The 21,673-nt window shown below is 52.0% G+C and overlaps 8 protein-coding genes across 8 annotated transcripts; 5 read left to right on the top strand and 3 right to left on the bottom strand.

Annotated features, from left to right (window-relative positions):
* Window positions 1-1,047: 1,047 nt before the first annotated feature.
* NUU61_006908 (putative Rho guanyl nucleotide exchange factor) lies at window positions 1,048-6,636 on the top strand (the record flags this gene model as incomplete). The annotated part of the gene is made up of 2 exons (XM_056657435.1): window positions 1,048-5,397; window positions 5,458-6,636. 2 exons carry the CDS (start codon window positions 1,048-1,050, stop codon window positions 6,634-6,636), a joined length of 5,529 nt encoding a protein of 1,842 aa, XP_056510235.1.
* A 942-nt stretch (window positions 6,637-7,578) lies between these two features.
* NUU61_006907 (Ulp1 protease family protein) lies at window positions 7,579-8,788 on the top strand (the record flags this gene model as incomplete). The annotated part of the gene is made up of 6 exons (XM_056657434.1): window positions 7,579-7,635; window positions 7,697-7,724; window positions 7,875-7,924; window positions 7,983-8,002; window positions 8,074-8,625; window positions 8,734-8,788. 6 exons carry the CDS (start codon window positions 7,579-7,581, stop codon window positions 8,786-8,788), a joined length of 762 nt encoding a protein of 253 aa, XP_056510234.1.
* Window positions 8,789-9,565: 777 nt separating this feature from the next.
* Window positions 9,566-10,062, top strand: NUU61_006906 (uncharacterized protein; the record flags this gene model as incomplete). Its single annotated transcript, XM_056657433.1, has 2 exons — window positions 9,566-9,820; window positions 9,862-10,062. 2 exons carry the CDS (start codon window positions 9,566-9,568, stop codon window positions 10,060-10,062), a joined length of 456 nt encoding a protein of 151 aa, XP_056510233.1.
* Window positions 10,063-13,687: 3,625 nt separating this feature from the next.
* Window positions 13,688-15,230, bottom strand: NUU61_006905 (putative cyclin-dependent protein kinase complex component; the record flags this gene model as incomplete). Its single annotated transcript, XM_056657432.1, has 2 exons — window positions 13,688-13,972; window positions 14,031-15,230. 2 exons carry the CDS (start codon window positions 15,228-15,230, stop codon window positions 13,688-13,690), a joined length of 1,485 nt encoding a protein of 494 aa, XP_056510232.1.
* Window positions 15,231-16,100: 870 nt separating this feature from the next.
* Window positions 16,101-17,061, bottom strand: pre3 (proteasome core particle subunit beta 1; the record flags this gene model as incomplete). The annotated part of the gene is made up of 5 exons (XM_056657431.1): window positions 16,101-16,425; window positions 16,479-16,754; window positions 16,814-16,828; window positions 16,923-16,968; window positions 17,025-17,061. The coding sequence occupies 5 exons, from the start codon at window positions 17,059-17,061 to the stop codon at window positions 16,101-16,103; spliced, it is 699 nt and encodes a 232-aa protein (XP_056510231.1).
* Window positions 17,062-17,378: 317 nt separating this feature from the next.
* Window positions 17,379-18,485, top strand: NUU61_006903 (alpha/beta hydrolase; the record flags this gene model as incomplete). Its single annotated transcript, XM_056657430.1, has 4 exons — window positions 17,379-17,518; window positions 17,575-18,087; window positions 18,146-18,271; window positions 18,326-18,485. The coding sequence occupies 4 exons, from the start codon at window positions 17,379-17,381 to the stop codon at window positions 18,483-18,485; spliced, it is 939 nt and encodes a 312-aa protein (XP_056510230.1).
* Window positions 18,486-19,400: 915 nt separating this feature from the next.
* NUU61_006902 (ATP11 family protein) lies at window positions 19,401-20,520 on the bottom strand (the record flags this gene model as incomplete). Its single annotated transcript, XM_056657429.1, has 2 exons — window positions 19,401-20,274; window positions 20,345-20,520. The coding sequence occupies 2 exons, from the start codon at window positions 20,518-20,520 to the stop codon at window positions 19,401-19,403; spliced, it is 1,050 nt and encodes a 349-aa protein (XP_056510229.1).
* Window positions 20,521-20,952: 432 nt separating this feature from the next.
* Window positions 20,953-21,336, top strand: NUU61_006901 (uncharacterized protein; the record flags this gene model as incomplete). Its single annotated transcript, XM_056657428.1, has 1 exon — window positions 20,953-21,336. The coding sequence occupies one exon, from the start codon at window positions 20,953-20,955 to the stop codon at window positions 21,334-21,336; it is 384 nt and encodes a 127-aa protein (XP_056510228.1).
* Between the last annotated feature and the right edge of the window lie 337 nt (window positions 21,337-21,673).

The raw sequence follows: 21,673 nt of genomic DNA, 5'->3' as shown, positions 1-21,673 counted from the left end.
TCCTGGATGATTGTCTGTTCCTTCTTTTCCCACGTCCATGAACCTGAAGCTCCATCCAGAAAATAAAAGAAAACACAAAAGATCACTCCCTAACCATGGTTCATGCCTGGTCTAGAAGGCCACGGGAATTGCGTCTCCACTGCGTCAGCCTTGGGCTTTTCCTACTTTTCCTCGTTCCTGTCAGGGGGATTTCGCGTGGCCCCAACTTCCAACCCTCTAGGAAGGGGTCGAATCCACTTGTCTCACAGTCTACTATTTTATTTTTATCCTGAAATCATATAATCCTATAAGATGATGATCAGTTGAAGGGCAGGCTTTCGACCAGTTCCACGGCATCGACTTCCTTTGTCGTTTTTTCTGACTTTTTCTTTTTCGACTTTTTAACTCTTCAACTCTTCAGCTCCTCGACTCGTCATTTTTTTTTTCATCTTCTTCTCCATCACAGATCTGCTTCAATATATGCAGATCGACATTGCAGTTCAGCCGACATACGGTGTGTGCTCGGAGAGAGGATCGAGCTAACAAACCGGCCCACCCAGCATCGGTGCCAAACCCCCCCTCTCTCGAACCGTCATCGCCTATCAGCGACCGCTGCTGCGTAGACGCCGAACAAACGTCACAGCCGCTAGTCATTTCCTCGACTCTCTTATTCGTTCCCTCTTCCTGCTTCTGCCCGGAAGACACCAGGGCACTTCCAAACAGCTCATCGGTCGATCACCCCCATCGTTCCTTCAACGCCTCTCTGGAAACCACCATCACCACACCACATCCACATCCCTGCTCTCCCCTCGTCCCTCTCTCGCTCCCTCTCTGGACTGGCTGCCCACCCCAGTCTGTGTTCTGCATTGTGCGGGTTGTCTCGAGAAATATGATGCTGGACCGGGGGTGCTCCCGGGATTGCTTTGTAGCCTGAAATCGATTCACCCGAGACGTTCCCGTTGGGCCCAGCCCGACCAGCTCATCAATCTAACCCAGATCCGAAAAAAAAAAAAAACCAAATCCCCGCTACCAGTCCACGTCGGCTGTCGGCCTGAAGCATGCCAAAAAATGTCGGGCAGTGTCCAGGGTTCTGATATCCGGGACCGCGATCCAGCCCCATTTGGGCGACAGTCATCGGCACCCACTCCCTCCTATGATTCCCACTCCACGCCCTCTGCACCTCCTTTGAATGCCACGTCCTTTCCTTCACGATCAGGCATCGATCCACAGACTCGGTCCGTTTCCACAAATCATCTTTCTTTGCGCGGGCGAGAATCCCCCGATCCCGGCGACTATTATCGCCAGCGTGGGTTTGGGACCGCCGATGTGAGGCATTCTGGTGAAGGCGATGGGACAATGGGCATGGATGCCACTGGCTACCCGAAAATGAAAGATCGAGTGTCCCCGCTGCCAGCAGATATGTCTGGCAGTCGGCGTCCAGCCCCTCGTTCCACGGATTCGCCCGCACTCGGAGATCTGTCTGGGTCTTCTTTCCCTAGGTCCCGGCAAACCTCTTTCAAAGACCTTGTCAAGCGATTTGACAATCCCTCCGATCCAGTTCTTCCCTTGCCTTCTCGGTCAGCATCCCGAGCCGCAAGTCCTGCCGGCAGCGTTGACGGTGCAGAGCGACCCCGTGTTCTTTCCCGGCGACGCAACGGGCGTGATTCTTCACCATCGTCACCCGAGACGGAAAGGCTAGTCCCTGCGCTTTTGAGCTCGACTGCTCCGCCGCCTCTTTTTCAGCGAATACCAGATTCACAACCTCGCCGCCCGCTGTTTGGGGAACTGTTGTCGGTTAACACAGAAGTAAACAATTCAGGGCACGAGTTCTCATCGCCCCTTCGCCGCCGAGGGTCCGAGGGAAGCATTCCAAGCCCGAACTCGACATTCGATCAGGCCAACCCATCATCGGCCCGATCTCCGTTGACGCCGACGGCCTGGTACCTCGGACATACGGCCTCTTTAGAGGCAGTTCAATCAGGAACACAAAATACCCACCGCAGGATCCACAGTGACGCGGAGGACGGTTCCTCTTATAAAACCTCCCTTGCAGAACCTTGGAATTCCCAAATGGCCGTACCGGCGCCCTTGCAGACCAAGGGCGATGGGTCCCCCGGCACGAATTCCAGATCCCGCATTCCAGTCTCTGCGTACCGCCGCACTACTGCTTCCGGCGCCGAGAGCCCCTCCAACCCGACCTTCAGTAGTCGATCTGCCGCTTTATCGCCCAAAGGCCATGCCAGTCGTCTTCCCAAACCGTCCCCCAAACCGTCTCCCGTTTCGTCTCCGAAGGATAGCCCACCCCACCACATGACGGACGATGCCCCGATAACGGTGCGTGCCAGGCGGGAGTCGGCCAATGGCCGTACCGGCAATCCTGTTTCCGAACGAAGTCGGCTCCTTCAGGCCTACATTGCTGCGCCGCCGCCCAAGAAGTCACCTCCCCTGCGCAGCTCACGACCCCGACAATCTGTTTCACATGGCACCCCAACATCGCCGCGCTCGAAAGTGGGAGACCGAATATCGTCTTTTCAGAAACAAGACGACCGCAAGATCGAGGCACGCAGTCCTCGTGAACGCCGAATCCCCGAATTGGGCAATGTAGATTTCGAGACCCGCCGGCGACTCATCCAGCAAGCATTCAACCGGACCGTTCAGGAGAATGAGAGAAAGGAGGAAGAAGCAGCAGAGCTTCGGCGTCGGGCCCGACGAGACGAGGAGGGCGAAGACACTCAACCTCCCGCAGATGACCGATCCAGCACTCCCAGCACGCCGGTAACTAGACCCCCGGTACCTGAAAAGATGGCGATTCCGGCGAGAGAGCTGGTCAGCATCACCAGTCCTCTGGAGAAGGAGCTTCCTGCTCTTCCCCAGCTTCACCTCAACACTTCTCTCCCTGTGTCGACAAAAGATACGCCACACACCGCAATGGACTCCCCGACGCTAGGAATACCATCCGCGGGAAGTCAACAGCAGCCAGGTGTGCCAGTTGGAACATCTTCCGCCACTGATGCCGTGCCCAGTTCGGCCGTCACCGCACAGTCTAATGACACCCACGTCACGACATTTGACCCGGAGCCGCAGTCCGGATTACTTCAACGAAACCCTAGCACATCTAATCGAACCTTACTGAGCCATATAATGCAAATACGTGGATCCAGCCCCGAAAGCTCCTCATGCGACGAACCAGACTGCAGTCTTTCGGAAAACGATGACAAGGAATCTGTTCAAATTATGCTGCGCGAGACAACCTATTTCGATTCTTCTAGCAGCACTGACACTCAAGAACCTCATCCGGCCCAAATACCACAGGTTCACGTCGCCGATCCCGTTCAAAACAGATGGAGCATGAGTTCATGGTCTTCCTCGTTACGCAACCAACATTCCACTTTCGATGATCGGTGTGAAGAGAGCAGCGATGAAATTATCCTACAAAAGTCACTGGCAGAGCCAGAAACGGAGCCGGCGATTCAATCTTGCTCGGCTGCTTCAACGAGACCACCCTCTGTGGTAGATGATGAGGCATCTTCAACCCCACTTCAGGATTATGGTGTGACGGGACCCGACACTCTCGAGGTACCCGAGCAGTCAGAAAGAAACTCATTTTCGACTCCTCCAAGCTTGGCCAGACAGGGCAGATGGGATTCGAGGCGTGTTACTCAGCTTTATCTTGAAGAGCTAACTCGGGGAGGCAGAGGTCATAGCCTCCCTTTCCCAGCAGTTCGTGTCTCGCCTGAGCCTTCGGTCGACACCGGTTCCCGTACAGATGGACGGACTGATAGTCTGACGGACGACCCTGTTGTCGTTCCTCGATTCCAAGATTTTCCGGTCACGGATCGCCTCTCCCACACTGCGAGCTTGGTCGGGCGAGACGATTGGGAACATGCTTCTCCGTCCATCATGGACTGGATGCAAATTGCAGCTGACGATGATGCTGCCAGTCCGGCTGCCGATAAGACTGGCCGTGCCCCGGACGGTGTGCCCACGCCACGCCTCATGACCTCTGCGGCCGATTTAAACACATCTTACCAGCCGGACACCGGCCTCGGGTTATCTATCAACATTCAAGACCCGCGTGAGCTACCAACGATCCCTCCATCACAGTCGCCCTCGCAGTTCAGGATTGACGATAAAACGCCCACGGGAGACGTCCCCCCTCACAACGGCATTCTTTCTGCATTGGGAGGTGCGACTCATAGCACGGGTAGTAGTGAAGACTCATCTTTCCGACGCCTTGAACCCAGCCAGTCTCCTCAAGCCGCAGACTCATCCGCCACATCCTTGGCTCCGTCTACTGAGCAGCTGGCGCGCATGCAATCGAAGAAGTCGCCTTCTCCAGAACAGCGTCGTCTCAAGAAACGACGTCACATCATCAAGGAGCTCGTTGATACCGAGTACTCGTTTGGTCGCGACATGAAAGTTGTCGACGACATTTACAAAGGCACTTCAAGTTCTTGTCTCGATCTCTCGGCGGACGATGTCAAAATTCTCTTTGCCAATTCAGACCTAGTTGTGCAGTTTTCCATGGCGTTTCAGGATGCTCTCAAACAGGCCGCTAGAAGCATCTACGTGATGCCCAAGTCCCAGCGATGGAACAGCAAGCGCAGTACTCGCAACAACCGGCCCCGCTCCTCTGGTGCTGATGAACAGTCTCCCGGGGATGTGGGAAAGTCGGATTTAGAAAAAGATCGGTTGACCTCGATCGGTCTGGCATTCATGAACCACATGGCCCAGATGGAGAAGGTCTATACCGATTACTTGAGGAACCACGATGCTGCCAACAAGAAGCTCCAAGTCCTGCAACGCAACCCGAAGGTTGCTATCTGGCTGAAAGAATGTCGGGAATGGGCAGCAGATCTGACGAGTGCCTGGGATTTGGACTCGTTGCTGGTCAAACCCGTGCAGCGAATTCTGAAGTATCCGCTTCTTCTCTCTGAGCTGCTCGAGTCCACGCCAAATGACCATCCGGACCGCTTGGCTCTATCTAATGCTCTTCAAGAAGTCACGAACATTTCTATTCGTATCAATGAAATGAAGAAACGAGTAGACCTTGTCGGGCAGGTTGTTGGTCGAAAGCGCAAGGAGTCCGATGTGCGCACGGGTTTGTCGAAGGCCTTCGGTCGTCGCACAGAGAAATTGCGGCAGCAGGTTGGCCTCTCAGATATGTTTGAGGACAAGATCTATGACGCATTGTCACAAAAGTTCGGCGACGGGTATTTCCAGTTGCAGGTGGTCATGCGTGACGTTGAGATGTATACGCAGGAGACGCAGGCCTCCATTGACCGATTGAACGAGTTTGTTGCCGCCATTGAAGGAGTCATCGATGTGACCCAGTCCAACTATTCCGAGTTGGAGAGTAAGTGGCGCCGATTCAAGATGACGATCCGCGAGATCCTCACAGCAGCCCTACCGGAACATGTGAGTAGAGTCCCACCAAGATTGCTCCTACAAGAGTTCTTACTGATATCTCCCCCCTAGCTTGATGTGGTTCGCCAAAGTGTCATCAATCCCATGGTTAACTTGCTCAAGCTTCACGAGGGTCCACAACGCGTGATGAAGAAACGCGACAAGCGCCTCCTGGACTATGCGCGTTATAAAGCCGTCAAGGACCGCGGCGACAAACCTGACAAGAAAACCACCGAACAGGGCGAGCAGTTCATGGCTTTGAATGAAGCTCTCAAGGACGAATTGCCCAGATTCTATGGGCTGACGGCCAAGCTGATGGAAGCGTGTCTCAAGAATTTCGTTGAAGTTCAAACAACGTGGTACGGCGTGCTCCAGAAAAAGATCGGGACTCATGTGGAAACTTTCCCCAATGATCTCCAGAAGGTGATCAGCGACTGGAACAGCGACTACGCGTTCTCCGATGCACAGGTACTTTCTTTGGGTGTCTGTAACGGAGCCTTGCTGGCCGACACGGTCAACCTGGTCAATTTCAACACGCCCTCTACTGGGACGAATGTGAATTCTCCCCGCCGTCCGTCTACCGTGAACAGCTCCAATGCACGTCCGGGGTCCATGGTGGATGAGTCGCCCAAGAATTCTCATGATTTCAGTGTCGGGAGCCAGCCCTTCCAGTCCCCCCAGGTAGATGGCCAGTCAACTCAAGACCGCCGTCGGGCTGAGTCTTCGTACTCGGGTCATGCTCCTCCTGATACCCCGGAACTGCCCCGGAGCCAGTTATTACAGCAAGTCACCAACACGTCCAGTTCAACTTCCCAGGCCACAAAGCCAGCGGACGAAGCGCCTTTCCCAAGATTACCGCACTTGAGCTTGGACACACCTTTTCTGGCGGACCTGATCGCCGGTTCGTCTAGTGATACGAACCCGCCCGCCTCCCCAGCTGGCCGGTACTCGGGCTTCTTCTCCTCTGCCATGCCTATGCCGGACACGCCCACCACCGAGTCCGACGCTGCTCCCACCGACAGCAGACCGGCCAAAGCCCCAAATGTGTTGTTCTTGGCCGCCAGCATCTACGAGTTCAATATCGACCGTGCCAGACGTGAAGCTGGATACCCCTACCTGACCTATGTGGCGGGCGAGATCTTCGATGTCATTGGGGAGAAGGGCGAGCTGTGGCTTGCCCGCAACCAGGACGATTCCACCAGCCAGGTCGGATGGATCTGGAATAAGCATTTTGCCAAATTGTCGTCCTGAAATCCATGATGCTGGCTCTTGATCCGATATTTTGCTTCTATCTCTTTGCGTTTAGCCTCTGCTTATCCAGTTGCTGCCAGTTGTTGCTTCTTTTTTTTTTTTCTGTTTCCCGCTCCCGGACATGTGTGATATCTTCGACTGGGAGCTCTGGGATGTACGTTTAGATACCCCTTTTATTTATGACTGTGCTATTATGTGGTTCCATGGATATTTATGTAGAATCTCAGGTAATTACGAGTTTTAAGCCACAATCAGGCATCATCCAATATTGAAACTATTCAACCCATAACGGGACCGTGCACGTGACCGTGCCCAACGGTTTGCAGGGATTCAGTGCCGACGGGCATTTGTCGTCCGCCATCTGCCTCGATTTCTTGATCGCTCTGCTGATCCAGTGTTGTTCTCCCTCGAAGCCGCAGAGAACAGCCTCGGTCGGTCTGACCGCGGGTGATCTCCATTAACCCCTGCAGCATCCACCCGATCGACAGACCTCCGGTATCGCCGTGATCAACCCGTCCTTCGGGCTCAATTGAAGGTCTGTGGATGCCCACAGAGTGGCGACTAGCCTCTCCTATATACACACGCTGTGCGATCCCGCCACCCCCAAGACGACCGGTTTCCCTTCGCCGCTTTGCCGTCCAATCCGGAGCGCCATCCGACCGGTCCCACCGGCCACTGCAGACCTGGGGTTTTTGCAAAACGCCTCGGGTGATTGCCGCGACTCGACGCCGACTGCTCGCCACACTCACTCTCTACATATATTATCTTGCGCGGCCTCGGCTTCGAGATTTGTATGCTTGCCGAGTGCGGTCGCCTTGGAATCTGTGATAAGCGAACGGTCTGCTGCGCGTCCCGCCCCAGTGACGCAGAGGCCCGAGTTCCACGAGGACTTCTTTCCCGCAGGCTTCTTGGGAATCTTGAGCCAAAAGTTTTCTTGTCAAGATGCTGGACGGCGGCCTGAACAAGTTGCGCAAGGTGCGAGGGCGGTTTGGCGATACGGTGGGTTTTTTGGCGCAGCCGTCTTCTCTTTCGCAACGCAAGCAGGGGCTAACTGGCGCAGTTGAACCCAGATGATGCCTTTCTCAGCTGTGAGTACCCGAAATTTGGGTTTACGAGCTCGCCAATCTTGAGATGACATACTTACTGGTAGCTCGTTCGCGGTTATAGATTATGATGTTCGGTGTATGGGACATTTCTCCCCCGATTATGCCCTTTGGTGGTGGCTGATGTAATTGCAGTAACGAGAGAGGATATGCAAACTCTCAAGAACGACTGGCTCACAGACAATGTGGGTTTCGATCGTGGGAACATCTTTCTGAATAGACACCTGAGCTAATATGTCACAGATCATCTCATTCTGGGAGGAGTAAGTTCTGCCTCTCAAATCGGCCAGGAAGCACGAAATCAAAGCATGGGAACTGATCCGGATTACATCAGATACCTTGAACACGAAGTTCTCTCCCAATTCAAGTCCTCGAATATCATCCTCCTGCGCCCTAGCATGTCTTTTATGCTCCTCCAAACTCCAGACCCTCGCACTCTCCGCGATGCACTTCCAGACTTCAGTCGAGCAACTCACGTCTTTCTTCCCATCAATGACTGTCGCAACGTCACCCAAGCCGAGGGCGGCACTCACTGGTCACTGCTGCTGATCTCCATTGTGGACCGCATTGCCTTCCACTATGACTCGCTCTACCAGGGAAATGTCTGGGAGGCCGATACGCTCACGCGCAAGTTCGGGTTTCTTCTCAACCAGCCCATCCGGTTCTTGCATCTCAACGACTCACCTCATCAAGCCGGTGGCAGCGACTGTGGCGTGTTTGTGTGTCTGAACATGCGGCATCTGCTTTTGAAGCGGCTATTGATGGCGAGCGCGCAAGAGAAGGTCAGTATGAGTCTGGGCGGACGCAAGATCGACGCCCATGCGGGACGGAAAGAGATCGCCAAGATCATTGAAGGGTTCCGTAAAGAAGGCGAGCGCCGGCGATCGTACGTGATGCTCTTTTCTTTTTTTGTCCCGATTCCACTTTTACGTCCGATCCTTTCCTTATTGGAGGGTGATCATTGGAAATCTGCATGCTAATACCATTGACTTAGGGCAAGCTTGAGCCCCATGGGGAAGAAATCCAGGAGTCCCCCACGAGTTGATTGAGATCTTCTACGCTGTCCTCAAAGACGAATGAGTTCATTTTTGTCTCTGTTTACAAATCGGATTAGGGTTGGGTGGGATTGATTGATTCATACTGATGACTTGATGCTTATATTTTTATGTCGCCCGCCCTGCACTTCTAATGTCCATGCAAGGAATAATGACCAGGACAAAGGCATTGGGTTTATGTACTTACAGCGTTGCATCGATTCTTTTTCGAGTCTTTCTAACACTGAGTGCCGCCATTTTCTTTGCCCGATTCCACAATACACTTGAAGCCGTCTATTCAAAGATTGTGCCTCTATACATCCACATTGTTATGATACTCATGGTAATTGAAGATCATGGAGCATGCAATGTCTAACGGCTTAAAAAAAGAGAATATATACCAGTTTTTTCTCGTTTCTCTCTTGCGATGCCAATAGCGGTGGTCTGCCATATCAAAGCAGTCCTCCTAGAGCCAGCCCTAACTCGAAGCGCGGATGCAGCCAGCTTGGGTTGGCCGCGTAGAGAGGGAGATAGCCGTGACTTCCCTTTCTCTTTTGAGAAAACAATGAGGTCAGAAGGTCAAGTGCTTCCGGGTCGTTCTTTCCTATTCTGTCGGTTGCTATGTTGATGTGGTGGTTACCGTGGGGGATTGTGTATACAAACCCTCACTTTCTGTTTCCCTTCCTCTCTCTTCTTTCTCTCCTCCACCTTATGGTTTTTTGATGCGAGCTCTTAGCTATTTTGCTTCCAGCGTTTTTCAATCTCCATTGGTTCCCTGCGTGTCTCTTCGAGATGATTTCCCCTTGCCTCCCTCCCTCCGCTCTAGCAGTGGCTCGCCGCTGTGTCACCACCTACTTCGACTCGACGCGCCTTTCACGGTTCAGTCCCCACAAGAAGGTTCGCTCGCCGGTTCCTCTTGTCCGCCCCCGTGCTCGGCCACCGCGTCGCTCTTCTCGCCTGCCCGTCTCCGCAGGCTCTTTGGACAGAGCTGTCGTCCGCTCCTTCGCGGATCTTCGGAAAGGATCACGCCTTCCCGTCCGCAAGCAGGTGAGTACTCCATCTCCCCGGTCTAACTTCGGCCAGTCAAGATTGTCCTCGAAGATACCCTCACGCAAGAGGGGCCAGCAGTCTCCGACCGTTTCTCCATGCTTGCGTGTTTCTTCGAGACGCAGCCGCCGAAAGAAGACCTCGATTACCTCGTCGTCGCCCGCAGCCTCCCCGCCAATCTCGCCGATCGATGGTGTCGCTCACCGACGCCGCCGACCTCTGCCGATTCTGCCGCCGCCTAAGCCGAAGCCAAGCTGCCTCCGGGTCGCCTCTAGCCAAGCCGACAGCCGAGTGAAGAAGCAGGTCTTTTTTTCGGACCGGACCCAGGTTCAGGTTGTCTCGCGTTGGATCGACAAGGAGAAGCACACCTTTGTGCCGCCTCACATCGCTCAAATGCGGGCCCTCAAGCTCGCCGCCCGTCAAAAGGAACTGGAAAGCTCTCGCCAAGAACCAGAACCTCAGACTTGTCAACAGACCGAGCCTTGCCGGAAGATCGAGCCTCGCCGACAACCTGAGACTTGCCGACGCATCGAAGTTTCCGTGGATGAGGTGCCCATTGTAGGTAACGACGGTGCGCGTCTGATTGTTCTTTTGTCTGTTCTGCTTGCGATTGCTTTTTGCTTTGTTAGCTTGTTTTGCTGGTTTGTTTCGTTGTTTTTCTGAGCTTGTTTTGCTTTGCGGTTTGCTTTTCGTTTTTGCTTTTTTTGCTTTTTTGCTTTTTTGTGCTTTGCTTTTTGCCCTTCGCCTCTTTTTTGCCGTTGCCCTTTCTGCTGGTTGCTTTTTCTGTCTTTTTTGTCTTTTTTGTCTTGTTTCTTTTGGTTTCTTGCTTTACGTGTGGTCTCTGTGCAGAGTCCACTCTGCTGCTTATCGGGTCACAGGTTTCTAGGTCTCGCAGGTCACATTGGTGGTGTACCGGTTGAATGATGGGGGTAAGTCCCCAGGCATCCCTTTTCTAGTCTGGTTTCGCTAATGATCATTTATCGTAACTGCCAGTGGTTGGCGGGAATCATCACCCGTATTATTCTTCTCATGCTTCTTGAGAAAAGCAGGTATGGGCCCCATGCACGTTGGCTTACCATGTTTTTAGTTTAGGGTCTTTTCTGTCTAGGTCCGTCGAATGTCCGTCCGTCGATACCCGAGCATCATGTGCTGAATGCCCCCCAGAGGCTGTTGTGGAGGATGGTGGCTTGCTCTCTTTTTGAGCAAATGTAAGTGACCAAACTTCTGTTTCCTTGGTATGTGCTGATGCCCTGGTGGACAGGATTCCGGTTTCGCAATAGGAACCCCCCGGAGGCTGTCGTGGAGGATGGTGGCGGGCCTTGTTTTCAAACAGAGGTAAGCCAACAAAAATTTTCGCTCCCTTGATCTCTGCTGATGTTCTCACGCAGGATTTTGTTTTCGCGACAAAGCCCCCCGGAGGCTGGTTCAATGGTGGCTCGCCTGGCTGGCGACTGGGGTGAGTAGCCATTCATTTTTGATGTCAGCCCGAGCTAACAATTCTCTGCTTCCAGGGTTTACGAAAAACCCCTCTTTTTTTCATCTCATCATGTCTTTCGCAATGCAGTGCGAGGGGCATGGAGAAGTGCAGCTCAATTAAGGTATTGGTCTGTGCGTCCGGGTTTTGAAGGTCGCAGCAATTGCTTGGCGAGAACGTTCATATTGCTATCCTCAGGGGGGTCTTCGGGTGATGCGATCGGAAGGTTGTGTTCAAATTTTATTTGATTTGATTTTCAAACAGGCGGCTGCCTGTTCGAGGGAGAGATGCTGATGTTTACTGTGTATATTGAAGCAGTGTCATAGATTGTTGATCACTTGCCGAAACACTTCCATTCAACCGAAATTCATGGTATGAAGTGATGACGCCCTGAATACATGTTCCCTGAATACATGTTCGACAGAGAAAATAATATAATTCTGTACGTTTCTCCAATAATTGTGTGACGAAATGAATCTCGCGGGTTTCTTTCGCATCCGAGTCGTAGCCCTAGCCCGCAATCCCTCTAAATGACCAATTACCAATCATAACAATGACGAACACCCTTCTGGTTATATTTAAAAATAAACAAATTGATAAAAAAAAAGATATTTGACAATCAGATAATTTTATACCTGCGCCTTCTCCCCAGTAAAACCCCCAACCATGTCCTGGGCTTCCGAGCAAGCGCGATAGGAATATATCCGATTTGCCATTGCAGGAAATTAGGAGCAGGTCCATTACAAATCAGATCCATCAATGACACTAAATAACTGTTGATGTTAAGCTGATATTAAAATTCTGCCTATACATAGACAACCTCGATGCGGCTGACTGGCTGGCTAGCGCTAGCACACGTATTTAAATTGATCTTCAGCTGATTGTGTCTGTGTGTTTGTGACTATTGATTTGTGGTCTGTGTTTAGGGCCATTATTGGTACGATGGGGAATTTCTCTTGACTTCGTCGTGATATATCTATATATTTTGGATGCCACTTAACGTATTCTTAGGCTGAAAACAGTGGTTGACTGTCGATTTTATTTTTCCATGTATGCTTGATTAAATGCTAATGTCAATCAGCCTGTGCAAGTATAAATACAAAGGACGAGTAAACACACTCCAATGATACCCACAGTACTTATGTGCTATGAGATAGGTAGGGTGTCTGCAGTATATCCTCCGCCTAGTTAATTAACGCTTTATCTCGAGCCTAACTCTATCTGGGATTTCTGTAAACGAAAGTAATCAAGACTATAGCAGCAGCTTCTGTAGTCACTCTCTACCGCTTCGTTCAGGTAGTGGGTGTGTATTGTCGACTTCGTGTTATATTCAAGGCTAGTACTATCATACGCTAATAGATAAACAGCGTACTTTATATGAATAGGTTCGCCGATCCCCAACAGAATTCTATCAAGAGTTCACTCGTATATGAGATATCTCTCTTCGAAGGTTTTACCAGTTACAAGCAGAAGAAAATAAGTATTCTTTCACAATCACTGCTATTGTACGAGGGAAGCAAGGGATGAAGTCCATGGATGATCGGATCCACTCATAGGGCTGACTGGGGCGCATTCCAGACCCCAAAAAGTACTGTTTTCAAGGAAAGGCTGAACTGGACAATGGGCTATTGTAAGAGAAATTAGGGTTGGCTAATTACTGCCCCACTTCTTATTACTTTGCCCAGCACCTTTTTTTATTATTATTTTTTTTACAAGGAAAGAAACCGAGTCCTTTTACTGGTTACTTATTCAGCTGTCTCGGTACGCAGTGTCAACGTCTCACTAAATTTACCAACAAGCAACGCCATGTCTTCATTGTACTCTGCAACGATACGAAGTATCTAGCAGATACGAGCTAGAGGCCTAGCATCGAAATCTACCGTCTGTAGAAAGTACGGGTGAAAAGGCAATAGACCCCGAGAGAAAAGAAAAGAACAGGAGAAATAAGCTCAGACTACTCCTAAAAGTAGAAGACCAGGATACCCACAAACTTGCAATGCAAAAACACAACGCCCGCAAGCACCCATCCATGTCGAAACAACGCGGGGACAGTACGAGGAAAAAGAAGAAAAAAACAGAGAAATCCGCAAACAGAAACTCAGAGAGATGTGTATGTATGAGGTGCAGAGAGGGAAATAGCTGCAAACGAAAACCCGACGAGCTCGGCCAGCTGACAACAAAATCTATACAAGTCATGACGTGTAAATGCACGGAATTCGAGTGTTAGAGAGGTGTGTAGCGGAATGGGTATGTGACGCCGGAAAGAAAAAACAAATCAAACAGATTACACGGTCGAGTGTGGTTCGAGAGAGGCGAACGCTCAGCGTGTCAGCGGGCAACGCGCAGATCACAAAAAGGATTATGACAGAAAGACAACTCAAATGCCAGGAGGATCAGGGCGGAGTGGGGGTCTGCCCGACCTCTAGAGGGTCACGACGTTTGTCAGGGGAACGCATGTACATGGCATCGGAATAAGAATCCATCGCGGGAGGGTTCAGGGCCCGGGGAACTATCGTATGCTGTGGTTGCTGCTGTGAAAGGACCTCGCGGGCATAAAACTCCACGAGCATCGTCCCATAGGCCTCGAGCTCCTCGACGGGAATCGCGAGTCGAAAGTCGTTTAATAAGAGAAATTGAAGTTCCAGGTGATTCAGTTCAACAAGCGGAAGACCGCCAACCTGTGCCCCCGAACAGGGTCAGCTTATGGCGAGTCAAAGAAGCACGGGCATGACATACCTTTGCGTATCGGGAGTTGGTGTAGAAGACATCGGAGAAGAATTTACTGGCGCAAGTCACGCCCGCGATGACCAGCCGGTGGATATTAAAACTATCAACGACAAAGAAATGGGAAAGGCTCTCGTCTTCCGTCTGGGGGTGCAAGGCCGGCGAGATGGACGAATTTGGACTCTTTGGGTCCTGTGCAGTCATGCCTGCCGAGAGTGGAGGTGTAACGATTATAGGATTCTGCGCCTGTCGGCCTGCCGACGTTTCAAACGAATTTGTGGAAAAAGTGGAGTCGAGTTGGTGGGCGGACGCGGAGTCCCAGCCATGTTGCACGCGGCCGACTTGACGCCGATTAACCAGCTCAGTCATACGGTCAAAGTAGACCAACAAGCTCAGGAAGACTTCGTAGGTCGTGGGGCAGTACTTGTGAATCCGAGTAAGATAGCTAAGAATGGTGATGCTGGGGACATTCTTGCCATGGAACGCAAGCACGCTCGTGGCCTGGGGAGTGAGGTTGGTCGTGCCGTCGGGAGGCGGGATGTGGCGATGGACGGATTCGTGGTGCATGTCGTTCGTGGTGGTTATTTTGGTGAGGATCCCCGCAACCATCTCGATGATCTCTGTGACTGGCATGGAGCTGATCTCAAACTGTCGCTGCGACCCTCCCGTAACAGGTGGGTGCCGGGGCGCCAGCACATCTTCATTGGCCAGGCTCTGGATGTGGGATAAGCTACGGACTCGAATGCGACTGGGGGAGCTGGCTTCGGAGCCCCCCAACGAGTGCATCGACCGAAATGTTGGTTGCAGTCGCGGCGAGGCTGGCGACGACTGGCTGTACCCATGTGGCTCGGAGTTCATCGGCTCCGCCATCGTGGGGTTGCCACTCCGGGAATGTTGGGAATAGAACTGGTCGTGAGACTGGACATGGCTCGGATGCGAGGTCATAGAGGAAGCGGAGGTCTGAGAAGGGGTTTGAGACTGAATGTAGGCCGGGATATCATTCGAATGCGCCGGCAGTCGAGCAGAGCCTACAGTGGAAGTCGACGGCGGGGCGGCGGTGGAGATGGGGGTGGTGTTGGAAGAGGTCGGTCGGGGTGATTGCGACGGGGGGCGCGAAGAAGGGCGATACACTGGCTCGGAGGGGATGATGGCGCCTCCCAACATTTCGCTGTCGATAGGATCCGACGGCACGTGGTGGAGGACGGATCCCATGTCAAGCCGAGGATTTTCGCTTTAGTCTGTTTTTTTGGGCGGAAATCAGTCTGGGGGCGGGTCAGCAAGGCGGTCGCAACACGCGGCATTGGATGAAACGACATGTTTTAGGCGCCATAGAAAAATAATGGGGGGGGGCAATCAAGGCAACGAAAGAGGGGTTGGATACTTCACTCGATGACGAAGGACCACCTGCTCAAGCAGAGGGCTAGAACACACGGGTCAGGGCCCCGGAATCCAGAGGGACGATCAGCGACCGCCGATCGAAGCCATTGCACAGTTTGGAAGAAGGAAGTTGAAGCCCGGGGGAAAAAGAGAGAAAGAGATAGAGAGTTGGAGAGGAAGAGGGAAGAGAGAGGTTGGAAGTGGCAGGAGTTGGTTCCACGGTGAGGTCAGTGGGTATGAACCGGGAGATGAAACGATGGGGCTCAGAAGCTCTCCCGTTGCGATTGCCCCCCCTCAAACACGGCCTTTGATATAAAAGACGGTGTACGTGTTGTATATATCGGACGAATGACAGCTCGATCTGCGAGCCCGTGGGAAGTCTGGGGATTTGCTGAGGAAGATGGGGGAAATGCCCAAACATCTATGAATTATGACATAGTAGAGGCTCAAGCAGACTCCCTAAATGCCACTATAAATACTTGGAGACTATGCTAGATCTGATCCTTGTCTCTTGCATTGCTACATGCACCAAATCAAGTCCTCGAGTCTGCATCTTCGACTATCTGTCCGATGATGCAATCGCCCAAGTACATATCTATGGATCCGAGGTTGGATATCCCACGCCTTAATGCCTCATATTTACCCCAGTGCATCTTCTATCATGGAACCCATTTTCATTCAGTGACCTCGATATTAGTACACTCATTAATTCGTCACCCCGGGCCCCGTGTAGCCGTTGTCCGGCAGGTACAGGTGCCGCACAGCGCCCTGCTTGGTCAGGACCACCAGGCGAATGACACCACCCGAGCTGCCATCCCACTTGATCGCCTCTTGCAATGCACTCCGCACAAAGTTGATGCCTTCCTCCTCTGTCATCTGCTCCTTCCAGTGTGCATCGGTGTACCCGTAGATGTAGGTCGAGCCCGACCCTCCGATGGCGAACGCCTGCTTGTGTAGGGATCCTCCCAACGGTATCGAGTATACTTGGCCGCCGTGTCGTGGGTCATATCCCGCGATGATAATACCCGCACTGGAAGTCATCAGTAAGAAATTTCTGGGAGAGATATCAGAAACAACACCAACCTCAGCATGTTCTTGTTCTCGTAGCACAGCTCCTGGAAGAGCGATGCAGCCACCTGGGTAGTGGGGGCTTCGTTGTTGACAACCCCGTACATGTTCAGGTGGTAAGAGACAATGTCTGCCACAGCCTGAGTGTCGGCTGCAGAGCCCGACCGGCAGCACCAGATGGTGTCATGCACCTGTGTCAATTTGTCGGTGACTCGGTTGGCAATGTAGGCTCCGGTGGTTGTTCGACTGTCGGCGCCGAGAATCACGCCGTCCTTGAAGTTGATCGCCATGCTGTGGTTGGTTAATATGGTGTTTCTGAGATCGGATACCTAGAGCTCAGGTTTACTCACATCGAGGTTCCCAGGCTGAATAGCAGTACGTCAGCATTCGTTCGGAAGCTCCAGTTGGTTGCGAGAACAGAAGGGGAAACAAAATCATGTAAACAGGGGGGAAACTGACTTGACTTCTCCTGTCTTCAAATGGCCCATGTCAACATGGATGCCATCTGGTCGATACGAGTTAGCTCGTCCCGGGCTGATTGATGATCATAGCTTCACCAACCTTCACCAAGCATTCCTGATGTGCCGTGGCCAATCATTGTGTCAGAGATCAACAGCCGTTCACCTAGATGTCAACACCAGAAGATTGAATTAAGAAAAGTGGAAGAAGGGGGGGGAAGACAAAGCGGTGATGCGATCATGAGGGAAGGCAGAAGCTCCAGTGACGAGGGCGCGCTAGAGCTCGGGCGGTGAGCAGCCCATCTCCACAGCCCCCTGAAACTTGCCTATCGCTTGAATCTGGGCTTATCTCGTCTGCTCCATACTTGAGTCCTCGAGGTGGGATATTGTCACCGCCAATTATTGCAAACCCTTGGGCTCGAAGTGGAAAGTTGAGATCTTGTACCTTGGGGACACCATGTCCGAATCTCCTCCGCCTCCTCCCTCGTGGAGCATCGGCAATATGGCCAACAGCGCCATACAATTCATGCGACTCCCCGTTCTGGCATCATCGGGGCTGGCTGTGGTTGCCAGCGGCCTTCTCTATTTCAAGCAAAAGTACGTTGCTGGTAATCAATACGAGGGAAATCTGGCATGGCTAACCAAATCCGCAGTGAGCTGATTTATCCCCGGAACGTCCCTGTCGATGCCCGTACGAATGTCCCAAGCCCGAAAGATTTCGGCATTACCGACTTTGAAGACCTGCAGATCCCCACTCCGGACGGGGAGTCGTTGCATGCTTTTTTCCTCCGACCACGGCAGAGTCGCTACAACCTCGATTTGACCGTGTTGATGTTTCACGGAAATGCCGGCAATATCGGCCACCGCGTGCCCATCGCCAAGGCTCTCCAAGACACTCTGCGGTGCAATGTGCTGCTGCTGGAATACCGTGGTTACGGCCTGTCGACCGGGGTTCCGGACGAGACGGGCCTAAAGATCGACGCGCAGACCGGCCTGGACTATATCCGGCAGCGCCCCGAGACCAAAGATACTACCGTTGTTGTCTATGGACAGAGCCTAGGTGGCGCGGTGGCTATCAACTTGGTTGCCGCAAACCAGGACTCAGGTGATATCGGCGGATTGATCTTGGAAAACACTTTCTTGAGTATTCGGAAATTGATTCCCTCGTGAGTTCTGCCAGGAATATTCGCTTAGCTTGGATACCAAACTGATCTCTGAAACCAGGGTCTTTCCTCCTGCGCGATATGTGGCGCGTCTCTGCCACCAATACTGGGCTAGTGAGGACGTTTTGCCTAGGGTCACCGAGGTGCCTATTCTCTTCCTGAGCGGACTAAAAGACGAGCTTGTCCCGTGAGTTAGCTTTCCCGAGGAGTCTGTTCTTGATCCGATACTAACATACAATAGACCGTCAAACATGACCCAGTTGTTTGCAATCTGCCAGTCAGACCGCAAGGTGTGGCGCGCCCTGCCGAACGGAGGCCACAACGACTCCGTTGCTGAACCCGGCTACTTCGAACATATCATTTCCTTCGTCACAGAAGAAGTCCTGGGCGATAAAAAGTAACCTGGGAGGCGCTCTTCAGCAATTCGATGCAATTGCAGCTTGACTATTGGTCATTGTTGCATTTCCTGGCATGATGCCAGACAACTATTTCTATGATACCCCATCACCAACCGGTTTTAAAACAAAAAGGTGTGGTTTATGTCCTTCTCGGAGTTCGGCGCACTAGTCTTTTCGTTATGTGGTACCTTTCGAGCCCCCGACCCGACACTTGATGGGATTGATGCTTTTTTTCCATGACGCCCATGTCAGAAAGAAGCACGCAGTCTCACCCCTTTTCGCCTCCCCGAAAATTCAATCTTCTACTGGAGTCTTATTTGTGGCACTTTGCAAGGTACATCATCGATTCATGGGGGACTGGGCGTTGGGTAGTTAATTGGGGGGCAGGTTCCAAGGTTTCGTTGCTTGCATGGATCGGGTGTGGTTATTTCGGGCGAGGACGAGGGCATTCCAGTTTGTTCTTTTGCTCTTTATTTCTTCCCCCCTTCGTACCTGGTTTTTTTTTTTTTTTTTTTTTTTTGTCTTTTGTCTTCTCTCTTTCTCTGTTTCTTTTTTCAACGTAGATGCCAGCAGCAGCCTCTCGCCTACTGTCTTGTTTCCAAAAGCCCACTGAACGTTTTTGTCAATAATGAGTGGAGCCTGAAGATATCATCAATTCTATCCTAATCCAAAGTCTGGTAAAATGCTTCAGCCATCCAATCTATGCCAGACATGACTTGGGTCATGCTAATGTACAACCACAGGTATATAACCAAGCCCCGGGCTCAGAGACAGACTCCCAAATGATCCAAGAGGAAAAAAACAAGATCGGGCAAAGAGAGAGAGATATGTTACAGATCATGAGATGGACGTGAGAAGAAGACAGAGGGAGACAAGACGAGAAAAAGCGACAAAAGAGGAGGTGGGATATAAAAACCTCTACTGAATTCTCTCCGTCTCCTCCATCAACTCCTCAACCTTAAAGTTCTGAACATCTCCCCGAGTAAACATGCGCAGCAACTCGCCCTTGCGACCATTGGCCTGGCCTTCAAAGTCATAAAACCGCTGCACACAGCTAACAAGCCAGGTCGCTTGGGAGGTGGAAACACCCGCGTTGGGAACGACCTGGCCGTGCATGAGGACGAGGCCCTTGTCAGCGGCCAAGTCGAGGTGGTGCGTGACAGTAGTGTGCGGTTGGGCGTAAGCACCATGGATCTTGTACGCGCCGAGGTTAGTGAAGATGACAGTGGAGGTGTGGGAGTTGGCGGGCTGCGCGGAGCCCTCAGCGGGAGGGTGGAACGCCCACTGCAGGAAGTGGATTTCCGCAGCTGTGGCCTGGGCCTCGCTACCGTCAGCGTTTTGTTGAGCTTGTTCATTTTGCTGTTCTTCTGGGCTCTGTGCGCGCGGCAGAGGCAGGATGAATTGCGGGTTGTGGCGGGCGGCCTCGGCGATGCGGTGGTATGTCTCGACAGGGATGACGGCGCAGATCGAGTGTGAGTTGTTGGCATGTCGAAGTCGCCAGAGTGCTTCGATCTCCTTGGGTGGGAGATCGCGGATCTTCTCAACGTCTACGAACGAGTTCAGTGGCTTGATGCCGCTGGAGCTGCCGGAGGTTGCAGCGCGCGCGGCCTGTGCGGTGGGCGATTGGCTCGGCGGAGGCGGTGCCTGGAAGGGGTTTTGTGTTCCGGGAACAGCGTTGCCGGGTGTAGGAGTGTCAGGCTCCGGGCTGATGACGGTGGAGGCTTTGTGGCGGAGGTCCTGGATCTTGTCGCTGTAGGCTTCTTTTAGGGACTCGATCGACTCGTGTCCCTCTCTGGATTGAAATAAACGTTAGAAATCAAGAAAAAAAAAATTATAGAAGTTCTCTCTGAAAGGAAACCTACTGCTTGGCCTTCTGGTCCAGCTTGGCCCGGTACTTGTCTAGGACATTGTTAGGGTCGTGGTGGGAGGCAAGGAAGCGGACATCATGGACCTGGGCCCATCGTCGCTGTTGATTGCGCAGCAAGTGGGACTTGCCCCGGAGAAGGTATTGAAACCCCTGAAGTCGGAGGGATGCCATGGCGAGTGGGAAATGGACACAGAAAGAAGATGATGCTTCAAGGTTGCGGTGATCTCAGACCGGGGAAAATATCGGGCTATATTTTCTCCGCCATAAGCAATGTATTGGCCTGATCTATGCGGCCGAGGTGACTGTTCGAGTGCCAGGGACAAGAACTGCTTCAATACAACAATCAGGGTAATTATTTTCTTTCAATATTAATATTTACCATTTAAGATAGAATCAGGGTTCCCAAGATCCATCCATCCACAAGTGTTATATTTGTCAGCAGTCCAACTGGGTAACTAAATATAAAGTTGAAGGCTCATACTATAACCAACGTAACCTCTACCCACCCTAATTCACTCTGCTATACCCCTCCTCAACCCCACCAACTCCAAGTCCCATACCTCTTTCCCTAAAACACCCCAACAGAAAAGAAAAGAACAGAAAATGCCCTTCCACCAACAAGAATTCACCACCCGCCCCCCACACCCCCCAGCAGGCACGCCCCCAGACTCGCGCACCACACACCCATGGTACAACGTCGGGCCGGGGATCTGGGAGCTGCTATTGAACGGCGACGCCGAGCACAAATCCGTGCTGCAGTGGTGGGAACCGAACAACATCTCCACACAAATCGAGCCCATTACGCACACGTACATTGAAGAGGTGTGTTTCATTGAGGGCGGGCTCGAGGATCTCTCGCTGAAGCAGGCTTGGGGCGTGGGCGCGTATGCGTACCGTGAGCCCGGGATGAAGCATGGACCTTATCGGGCTTCGGCGGAGGGGTGTTTGCAGTTTGTTAAGGTTGTGCCGCCTTCTCTTCGTGCTTAGAGAGTGTTTTATATTGGATTGTGGCAGGGCTGTATTTAGATGAGATGAATGGTTACTTGATTTTAGTATCCGTTTTTATATACTTAGGTTGGTATACACCCAAGTAGTGAGTGGTAGGTGGTTTTTATATTAGGTGTAGTAGAAGCTTGAAAGATACCAGTAAGCAGCTGAGTCCAACTTTTGAGTCGTAGTCTGTTCTTATGCTTCGATCACTTGATTCGGCATTGCGAGAGATTGGCTTCATCGGATCTTTTTAATGAGAAACCAGTGTACTTTTCTGATTTGAGAACACCAAAGATAAAGCTCATGCAACCCAGGTATCATATGCAATCCAAAA

The sequence above is a fragment of the Penicillium alfredii genome, assembly GCF_028826965.1.
Source record: "Penicillium alfredii strain IBT 34128 chromosome Unknown utg000009l_segment0_segment0, whole genome shotgun sequence".
In the NCBI taxonomy this organism is placed as follows: domain Eukaryota; kingdom Fungi; phylum Ascomycota; class Eurotiomycetes; order Eurotiales; family Aspergillaceae; genus Penicillium; species Penicillium alfredii.
The sequence above is the reverse complement of the archived record's forward strand: the minus strand, read 5'-3'. Positions and strand labels throughout refer to the sequence as shown.